Raw genomic sequence first — 10,922 nt, 5'->3', positions numbered from 1 at the left:
GCCCGTCTCGGCCTCCCAAAGTGCTGGGATTACAGGCTTGAGCCACCGCGCCCGGCGGGTCTTGACTCTTTATCCAATTTGCTAGGCTGTGTCTTTTAATTGGGGCATTTAGCCCATTTACATTTAAGGTTAATATTGTTATGTATGAATTTGATCCTGTCATTATGATGTTAACTGGTTATTTTGCAAGTTAGTTGATGCAGTTTCTTCCTAACATTGATGGTCTTTACAATTTGACATGTTTTTGTGGTGGCTGGTACTGGTTGTTCCTTTCCATGTTTAGTGCTTCCTTCAGGAGCTTTTGTAAGGCAATCCTGGTGGTGACAAAATCTCTCAGCATTTGCTTGTGTGTAAAGAATTTTATTTTTTCTTCACTTATGAAGCTTAGTTTGGCTGGATATGAAATTCTGGGTTAAAAAATTCTTTTAAGAATGTTGAATATTGGCCCCCACTCTCTTCTGGCTTGTAGAGTTTCTGCTGAGAGATCTACTGTTAGTCTGATGGGCTTCCCTTTGTGGGTAACCTGACCTTTCTCTCTGGCTGCCCTTAATATTTTTTCCTTCATTTCCACCTTGGTGAATCTGACAATTATGTCTTGGGGTTCTCTTCTCGAGGAGTATCTTGGTGGCGTTCTCTGTATTTCCTGAATTTGGATGTTCGCCTGTCTTGCTAGGTTGGGGAAGTTCTCCTGGATAATATCCTGAAGAGTGTTTTCCAGCTTGGTTCCATTCTCCCTGTCACTTTCAGGTACACCAATCAAATGTAGATTTGGTCTTTTTACATAGACCCACATTTCTTGGAGGCTTGTTCGTTTCTTTTTACTCTTTTTTCTCTAAACTTCTTGCTTCATTTCATTCATTTGATCTTTAATCACTGATACCCTTTCTTCCACTTGATCGAATCGGCTGCTGAAGCTTGTGGATTTGTCACGTAGTTCTCGTGCCATGGTTTTCAGCTCCCTTAGGTCATTTAAAGTCTTCTCTGCACTGTTTATTCTAGTTAGCCATTTGTCTAATCTTTTTTCAAGGTTTTTAGCTTCCTTGTGATGCAGTTCGAACATCCTCCTTTAGCTCGGAGAAGTTTGTTATTACCGACTTTCTGAAGTCTACTTCTGCCAGCTTGTCAAAGTCATTCTCTGTCCAGCTTTGTTCTGTTGCTGGCAAGGAGCTGGGATCCTTTGGAAGAGAAGAGGCACTCTGGTTTTTAGAATTTTCAGCTTTTCTGCTCAATTTCTCCCCATCTTTGTGGTTTTATCTACCTTTGGTCTTTGATGATGGTGATGGGGTTTTGGTGTGGATGTCCTTTCTAGAAGTTTGTTAGTTTCCCTTCTAACAGTCAGGGCCCTCAGCTGCAGGTCTGTTGGAGTTTGCTGGAGGTCCACTTCAGACCCTGGCTGCCTGGGTATCACCAGCGGAGGCTGCAGACCTGGAAATATTGCTGCCTGATCCTTCCTCTGGAAGCTTTGTCTCAGAGGGGCACCCGGCTGTATGAGGTGTCAGTCGGCCCCTACTGGGAGGTGTCTCTCAGGCTACACAGGGGTGAGGGACCCACTTGAGGAGGCTGTCTGTCCATTCTCAGAGCTCAAACACCATGCTGGGAGAACCAGTGCTCTCTTCAGAGCTGTCAGACAGGGACGTTTAAGTCTGCAGAAGTTTCTGCTGCCTTTTGTTCGGGTATGCCCTGCACACAGAAGTGGAGTCTACAGAGGCAGGTGGGCCTTGTTGAGCTGCAGTGGGCTCCACCCAGTTTGACCTTCCTGGCCACTTTGTTTACCTGCTCAAGCCTCAGCAATTCCGGACACCCCTCCCCCAGCCAGGGCTGCTGCCTCACAGCTTGATCTCGGACTGCTGTGCTAGCAGTGAGCAAGGCTCCGTGTGTGTGGGACCTGCTGAGCCAGGCACGGGATGTAATCTCCGGGTGTGCCGTCTGCTACGACCGTTGGAAAAGCGCAGTATGTAGGGAGGCAGTGTCCCAATTTTCTTGGTACAGTCTGTCACAGCTTTCCTTGGCTAGGAAAGGGAAATCCCCTGACCCCTTGTGCTTCCCAGGTGAGGCGATGCCTCACCCTGCTTCATAGGCTGCACCCACCATCCAACCAGTCCCAGTGAGATGAACCAGGTACCTCAGTTGAAAATGCAGAAATCAGCTGTCTTCTGCATCACTCACGCTGGGAGCGGCAGACTGGAGCTCTTCCTATTCAGCCATCTTGGAACGAAATCCTATTCAAATGACTGCTGTAATTTTAATTTAATTGAAGAAGCTACCTTTTAAAATCTTTCCTGTCTTCTAATCAAAGCTGTATTTTTCAGGTTTTTGTATTATCTGGACCATTACACATTTCCTAAATACATACACATTTATAGACATTTTGTACATACATGTTCAACTAGGCATTTCCTAAATGACGTCGCCTATGTGTTACCAGTTCTGTAGGAGATAGAAAAGGTGTTACTCCAAAAAGGATGCCAAATGGCAGAACTGGATTAAGGAAAGGCACCAAAAGTGTTTGTGCATCTTTGTGAATGTTGCAGTCTTTGATGCACGGCCATGCAGTATGAATCTCCCAAGAGAAATGGAGGGTGTGGTGTTCCCAAATTTATTTCACCATGGAACACTTCTGCCTCGGCTGTAGAACAGTGTTCAGTTCCACACACAGCACTGCAGAACGTGGCCATATTTATTCAGTGTTTTTTGGCACAGTCTCTGCCTGGAAGGTAGTGAAATCATTACCATCGGACCGACCACGACCACGACCACGACCACGTGGGTATTGGTGTGTGTGTCACGCAGTGGCAGCGTTCATGCACTGTCTGTGCTGGTCCAGGTACTGTATTACACACCTTCGCGGTGCTCACCAGCAGCCCTGCGAAGTAGGTATTTTAAGGGGGGGCCTTCTTGTCACGGTTATCCAGCGAGCAGTGGCAGGGTAGAGGCTGCCTCTCAGCTCCTTCCAGAATCTGCACGATGCCCCTGTCCACGTGTACCTCTCTCTAGGTGTGTGTGCACCCGTGCTCATGCAGACATGGATGGCACCTGTTCTGTATGTAAATAACTCCACCTGGAAGAACAAAGGACCCCATTGTGACCTGTCTTTAGCTGTCCTCTTAAGTTCCTGCGTGCTCTGGCATAATTATGGAGGCCACAGTTCCTTGACCCTTTCAAGTAAAGGAATAGTTCTTGACCATAAAAAGTCCAACTAGAAAGCCAGTCATGTCCAACTTCCAGAGGAGATCTCCTGCCTTGGAGCATAAGAGGTGTGTGCTGAGTTTTATGTCTGGCAAATAAGAACGTTAGAGGCCAAACTCGGGCCCTGCAGCTCCCTCACTCCACCTGCATTTGCCAGATGCTGCTGTAAGCTCTGGGGACACCGTGGGGAGCAAAGAATATCCTGGCCCTTATGGAGGCCATCTTCCATTCAGGGGAAACATTGGATAAACAGGTTTTGTTGAATGCCCTAATCAGGGTGCTGTGTTAGAGTACAAGGGAGGAAGACAGAAGGAAGGATGCCACCTTGAATAGCATGGTCACAGAAGGCCTGTCTGAGGAGGAGCAGTTTGAATGGGACCTTGAAGAAGAGAAGGAGCCAAGGGGGCAGAGCTGGGAGGACATTCCAGGCAGAGGGAGTCCCAAGTGCATTCCTTAAGGTGAGGAAGCCAGCAGGAGGTGTCATGTGTCTAGAAGAGGTCAGGGAGGCGGGCAGGACTCTCAGGCACAGAAGGCTCTGAATAGGCCATGCCATTCTTTATTTTAATCTCGAGAACAGTGGGAAGGAGGGATCTTTAAATGGGGAACAACGTGTTTGGTTTGTGTTTTTGAAGCTCTCTGGAGAAGGGATTATAGGCAGAAAAGGGTAGGGCAAGTGGCTGGAGGGGAGACCCCCCCAAGATTTAGAGGCCAGCAAGAAGGGGAGGACAGGCCAGTAGCTAGGAGGAAAGCCAGGAGAGGATGTGTTACCAAAACAGAAAGAAGAGCTTCTCCAGGAGGAGGCAGTGGACCCGTCTGCTCAGGTAACGTAACTATCAAGGAGGGTGAGAAGAGGTGCGTCCCTCCATCCTTAGTTAACGTGAGTCTGGAGTGTCAGGAATTTTCATGCATGTTTGTTAATCTCAATAACAATCCTGTTTTTTTGCCCTGGATATGTGTTCAAGATATTTGTAGGTGTCATCTTTTTAATCCTTGTAGTATCCTGTTGAAGTGTCATCTTGGAAGTTAAGTAAGTTGTCAAGGGTCAGCTCACTAGGAAGTGGTGATACCAGAATGTGAACCAGTTTCCCGAAGCCCAGCGTGAAGCCATGCGAACGTCAGCAGGGCGACTCCTCCCGCTGCAGGCGAGCGGGCTGTGTTTCACCCGGTTCTCCCTTTCTAGGTTACGGCCTCCGCTGCCACAGAGCCATCATCACCATCTGCCGGCTCATTGGCATCAAAGACATGTACGCCAAGGTCTCTGGGTCTGTTAATATGCTCAACCTCACCCGGGGCCTCTTCCGTGGGCTCTCCAGACAGGTAACCCTTCCCCGGGGTCTGAAACAGAAGTTCTAGTTTGTATTTCAGTTGTGTGTGTTGGGGCTGCGATGCCCTGGGGCCTCCTGGAGATGCTTTCCTGGGGCCACCTGAGGAGTTGGGCATTCTTTGCTGTCTGTGACTACGTCAGTTTAGTTAAATCCACTGACGAGTTCATGAAAATTACCTTATAAAACGTCTTTCATGGGTTTTTCTAAGTAGCATTTTTTAAAGCCAGTAATTACAGTCTACATGTTATTAGGAAAATAACACATGCTTGTTCTAAAGCTCCAACAGTATGGAAAAGTAAAATCAAAAGAGAAAGTCTATTTCCTAATTTAGTCCTTTCAGTTGGGGCTAGGGTGAAGCACCCAGGGCACCTCTGCACTCAGGGCAGGCACAGTCAGTTCCCTGTTACCTGTGTAGGTGGTTCAGACTGATGCCTGGGTTGGTGCGAACTCTGAACATTAACATGCCAGGTTACTTTTCCTCATCGGTGGGAGCCCTGGGCCCGGCTCCCAGTCACCCACTGTGGAGGGCAGGGCTGTGGCTGCACCAGCCCCCCGTTCTTGGGCAGCCGCCGTACCTGCTCAGCAGGGCTGGCCTGTCTCTTGAAAGGATGGATAGACCTCAGCATGGTGGCTGAGCAGAAAAGACAACCAGGTTCAGTGGGCTCCATTTGCTGACCCTGTTAGGTGAGGACTCTGGCAGACTTCCTGACACTTCAGGAGTACGGTAGTGGCTTTTAGTTACAGTGATCCATGGAGAAATTTTACATGTCTCTGTTTAAAATAGGAAAATTGAAAGAAAAAGAAGGCTTTGGGTAAAAGCCTTCTGTTTTCTGAACAGCTTTTGTGTGTGGGTACTGTCTAAACAGCCTTCAGAGCACTTCCAAGTGGAAACGTTAGAGGTTTAATTAAGGTGTTGGTTTTATTTATGATCCAGTAGACTTGTTCTGTTTTTGGTTTTTTTTGTTTGTTTTTGTTTTTTGAGACGGAGTCTCACTCTGTCACCAAGGTTTGGAGTGCAGTGGCTCCATCTCAGCTCACTGCGATGTCCACCTCCTGGGTTCAAGCGATTCTCCTGCCTCAGCCTCCTGAGTAGCTGGGACTACAGGCACGTGCCACCATGCCCGGCTAATTTTTATATTTTTAATAGAGACGGGGTTTCACAATGTTAGCCAGGATGGTCTCGATCTCCTGACCTCGTGATCCGCCCGTCTTGGCCTCCCAAAGTGCTGGGATTACAGGCTTGAGCCACCGCGCCCGGCCTAGGCTTGTTCTTTTATGTGATATTTTTGTTTTCTGTTAGTCTTTTAAACCTTCTGATGTAGTTACCATATATCATCTCTCCTAAAATGCCATCAGCTGTAAAAGGTTGCGTTATTTAATATGTCACTCAAAAAGGGAAAAGATGCCACCAATTTAGCTGATGTGCCTTTGATTGAAAGATACACCAATATAAGTTATTTTGTTTGTGGAATGGCTCATCTCTTTTCTAATTTCAAACATACATAGAATAGTGCAAGGCAGCCATAAGGCCTGGGATCACGGGATTGACATAGCAGGTATGTCATTGTACCATGAATAACGTCTCCTGAACTGATCTGCCTGCTTCCAGATCTCTGTGGCTTCCCTCTGCAATGAATCCCCATGGCCGTCACCCAGCTCATGACCAGTCTTGCTTCTTAGTACCACCCCCAGTTATTTTGAACCAAATCTCAGACATTTTATTTCACCCCTAAATATTTCAGTATGTATCTTCGAAAAGATAAGGATTTTAAAAAATACCCTGTAATACTATTACCATACCTAAAAAATTAACAGTAACTTGTATCATCAAATATCCAATCAGTGTTCATACAAATGAACAAATTCCATTTGTTAGATTAAAAAAAAATTTTTTTTACACAATATGTTTGAATCAGCTTGCAGAACAGGTTAATGTATATTTTTGCTATGCCTTTTAAATAGGTTCCCCTCGTCTCCCGCCCCCCTCCGCCCTGCCCCCTTATGATTTTTTGTTGAGGAAACCAGGTTGTTTGTTTGTGGTGCTTCCTGGCCTGTTGCTGACTAAAATACCTGTAGGGTCCTTCGTGTCTTATCTCCCCTATATTTACTGTAAATTGGTAGTTAGATCTAGGGTGTTGGTGAGATTCAAGTGCAGTGTTTGGCACAGCATGGTGCATAATCAGGAGGGTTTAGAAGGCAAGAGACCAGAGGCCAAGGCCCTTCCTCTGTCCCAGTTTGGGGTGGGCAGATGCGGCAGGTGAGGCTGAAATGGCTCCACCCGTGACAGGTTATTAGAGTTTAGCCACAAAACACATTAACCCAAATCCACTGAAATGGCCTTTGAATTCCCCCAGGCTGTACTCTTCTGGCCTGTGGAAGTTCCTGCTCTTGATGTTGCAAATGTGCTTCAGACCTAATCTGTTCTGAATCTGGTCTAGGAAACCCATCAGCAGCTGGCTGATAAGAAGGGTCTCCATGTTGTGGAAATGCGGGAGGAATGTGGCCCTCTGCCCATTGTGGTGGCCTCCCCCCGGGGGGCCCTGAGGAAGGATCCGGAGCCAGAAGAGGAGGTTCCAGACATCAAACTGGACTGGGAAGACGTGAAGGCTGCGCAGGGAATGAAGCGCTCTGTGTGGGCTAATTTAAAGAGAGCCGCCACGTAAGCTCTCTGGCCTTGTGCAGCGGGTTCCTGTACCTAGGAGAGACCAGGAGAGACTCAGCCCCTCACAGCTTGGGGCGTGGCCTTGGTTTTTGTTTGTTTTGCGGAAAGTTTAATCTGTAAACTCTTCAGAAATAAATAATTACAGCTTTCGTTTATTGAGCACATGTTATATGCCAATGTGATAGAACCTTTACATACGTATCTCAGTTCAAGACTACTTTAAATATTCATCCAGAGTAACAAAAGTAAATGAATTAGGGAGACGGAGCTAATAATTTGACCCGATCGGTAATAATGTACACAGTGGTAATCGCTATAGCAATTATAGCTGATATATATGAACTCATTCATCCAAAGTGAACGTGATGAACTTCGTTTGACAGAGCAGTTAAGTAACTTGACTACCTTGAGGAACTGCCAAACTTTTCCACAGTGGAAGTGGAAGTTGTTGGCTACATTGGGAATGTTAAGTGGCGATTAATTGTACACCGTTGTATTTCCCTGAGGGCTGATGATGTTGAGCGGCTTTTCATGTGCTGATTGGCCATTTGTATATGTTTTTTGGAGAAATGTCTATTCAGGGCCTTCACCCATTTAAAAAGTTATTTTTTATTGTTATTGAGTTCCTTATAGTTTCTAGATATAAGCCACTATCAGATGCATGCTTTACAAAAGGTTTTACCCATTCTGTGGAAGATACTATTTTTTTATTTCTTTGCATACTCTTTCTGCCCCACCCACATCCCGTTTCTGGGACACTGATGACACAAATGTTCAATCTTTTATTATCATCCGTGAGTCCCTGAGGCTCTGTTTAAGAATTTTTTTCCAGTCTGTTTTCTCTCTGTTGCTCAGTTTAGGTAATTTCTATTGTTTTATCTTCAGAATAACTGGTTATTTTCTCTTTTCTTTCCATTCTGCTCTTGAACCATCCATGCAGTACTTTAACTTTGGCTATCATTGTATATTTCAGTTAAAATTTCCATTTGATTTCTTTTTTATATCTCCTGTTTCTTTGCTGAGGCGATTTGCTGAGACTTTTTTTTTTTAATGGCTCCAAGAGTGTTTATAATTGTCGCTGAAGCATTTCGCGGCAGCTGCTTTAAAATCCTTGTCACCAGGCGGGTGTGGTGTCTCACGCCTGTAACCCCAGCACTTTGTGAGGCTGAGGCAGGAGAATTGCTTCAACCCAGGAGTTTGAGATCAGCCTGGGCCACAAAGTGAGACCTCATCTCTACAAAAAATAAAAGTAAATGTAAAAGTTAGACACACATGGTGGTGTGCACCTGTAGTCCCAGCTCCATAGGAGGCTGAAGTGGGAGGATCGTTTGATCGCAGGAGGTTGAGGCTGCAGTGAGCCTTGTTCATGCCACTCCAACCTGGGCGGCAGAGCGAGACCTTGTCCCCCCCAAAAAAAAAAAAATTCTTGTCATAAACTTTCAACATCTGTGTCATCTTAGTGTTGACATCCCTTGAGGTTTTTTCTCATTCAAGTTTACAATGTCCTGGTTCTTGTTATGATGAGTGACTTTGGCTGTATCCTGGATGTCGTCACTGTTATGTTATGAAGCTCTGGCACTTATTTACATCTCTCAGCATGCTTCCTCTGATGGTGCTGGTGTGGGATCGGGCCCTGGCTCGTTACTGCCTGGTGAGGATGGAGATCCAGGTTTCCTACTGCCGCTGTCCTCGGGACCTCTGCTGATGCCTTCCTACTGGAAGTAGGAGGAGCACCCTCATGACATGGCATAGGGAGAAGTCCATGTTAGGCTGGATGGTGAAAGTTTTCAGCCTGTGACATTATCTGGTGAGGGTGGGGTCCCTTTTTTTCCTGTGGTATTTTGCTAGAGTAAGGTAGTTATTTCCTAAAAGTTACCTGTGTTGTTAGTTTACCTTCTTTCCTTAAATACCTAACAAATATCAAGACAATGAACTTTAAGCAATAAAGGACAATGATCCTTTGGAGAGGGGAAACAAAATTATTCATCCTTACTGTCTGCAGAAAGTCTGTGGCTCTAGGAAGGGTTACCCCATCAGGACCTGGCGGTCTCCTGGAGTGGAGGTGCAGTTGGGCAGCTGAAATGGCTAAAGTTCACGGGGAGAATGCCTTTGAGGAGAGAGTTGCACAGCAGAACCAAGATCTGCAGAGAGGTTCCATCAAATATTTAGTTACACACTAACAGTGCATGCCTGTGAGGAAACTCCCCCAAAAGAATTAGAAGGAACAGTGTTTGGAGCAGAAAATAGTATCAGCAGCCACGGGGAAAACCTTGTCATCTAGGTGGCATTGGAAGAGAACTAAGATGCCCTAGTAGTAGAAAAATTAACTATATGTAAAAACTACCCCGGTCCCAACTCAGAAAGCTTAAAAACAAGACCAAACTGGAACACAACTGTTTCCGAGTAACTTAATTGTGTTCCAGAACAAAGCTCAAGAATACAGGAATACAAAAAATACACCCAATGAAGTAAAATATACAATACTTGGCATCTAATAAATCACTAGGCAGCCAGGCACGGTGGCTCACGCCTGTAATCCCAGCACTTTGGGAGACTGAGGCAGGCAGATCACCTGAGGTCGGGAGTTTGAGACCAGCCTGACCCACATGGAGAAACCCTGTCTCTACTGAAAATACAAAATAATTAGCCGGGCGTGGTGGCACATGCCTGTAATCCCAGCTACTTGGGAGGCTGAAGGTGGGAGAATCGCTTGAACCAGGGAGGTGGAGGTTGTGGTGAGCCAAGATCATGCCGTTGCACTCCAGCCTGGGCAACAAGAGTGAAACTCCGTCTCAAAAAAAAAAAAAAAAAAAAAATCCCATGATATGCAAAGAAGCGAGAACATAAGCTCATAATGAAGGGAAAAATCAGTCCATCAAAACTCACCCACGAATGGCACCATGACAATCAGTCGACAAGGACATTAAAGCAGGTATTATGACTGTGTTCCATATGTTCAAAAAGCTAGAGAGAGAAACATACTAAGTAGAGGCGTGGAAGATACAGAACACCGAGTTGAACCTCTAGAGATGAAAACTGCAATATCTGATGAAAAACCCTGAATGGGGTTGACAGCAGATTGGACATCTTAGAAAAAGATATGAAAGAATTTGAAGACAGCAGCTTAAACAGGAAAACGACTGAAGAAGAATTGGTAGGAGAAATTGGGCATTAGAGAACTGTGGGACAACTGCAGGAGACAAATGTGTGTGTAATTGGAGTCCCTGGAGAAGGGAGGTACAAAAAATTTTTGAAGAACTATGGCTGGGCACAGTGGCTCGTGCCTGTAATCCCAGCACTTTGGGAGGCCGAGGCAGGTGAATCACGAGGTCATCTGTCCGCGACCAGCCTGGCCAACATGGTGAAACTCCGTCTCTACTAAAAATACAAAAATTAGCCAGTCATGATGGCAGGCACCTGTAACCCCAGCTACTGCGGAGGCTGAGGCAGGAGAATCACTTGAACCCGGGAGACGGAGGTTGTAGTGAACCGAGACCACACAATTGCACTCCAGCCTGGGCAACAGAGCGAGACTCTGTCTCAAAAAAAAATTTTTTTTTGAAGAAATAATAGCTGAGTTGATGGCAAATACTGAGACCCAATAAATACAATAACTGTATCGGCCGGGTGCGGTGGCTCAAGCCTGTAATCCCAGCACTTTGGGAGCCGAGGCGGGCGGATCACGAGGTCAGGAGATCGAGACCATCCTGGCTAACACGGTGAAACCCCGTCTCTACTAAAAATACAAA

General features: G+C 45.9%; 1 protein-coding gene across 2 annotated transcripts in view; it reads left to right on the top strand.

The window, feature by feature from the left end:
- The window catches only part of MRPS5 (mitochondrial ribosomal protein S5), a 68,820-nt gene extending 61,497 nt beyond the window's left edge, over positions 1-7,323 (top strand). For both annotated transcript variants that reach the window (XM_011956488.1, XM_011956487.1), the window contains exons 11-12: positions 4,367-4,503; positions 6,950-7,323. In XM_011956488.1, the coding sequence (XP_011811878.1) occupies positions 4,367-4,503; positions 6,950-7,174 (362 nt within the window). In that variant the 3' untranslated portion in view covers positions 7,175-7,323. The remainder of the gene's footprint in view (positions 1-4,366; positions 4,504-6,949) is intronic.
- The last annotated feature ends 3,599 nt before the right edge of the window (positions 7,324-10,922 follow it).

This window comes from Colobus angolensis, unplaced genomic scaffold (assembly GCF_000951035.1).
Source record: "Colobus angolensis palliatus isolate OR3802 unplaced genomic scaffold, Cang.pa_1.0 Scaffold42, whole genome shotgun sequence".
NCBI classification, from domain to species: Eukaryota; Metazoa; Chordata; class Mammalia; order Primates; family Cercopithecidae; genus Colobus; species Colobus angolensis.
Note: the sequence above shows the minus strand (reverse complement) of the source record. Positions and strands in the feature narration are given on the sequence as shown.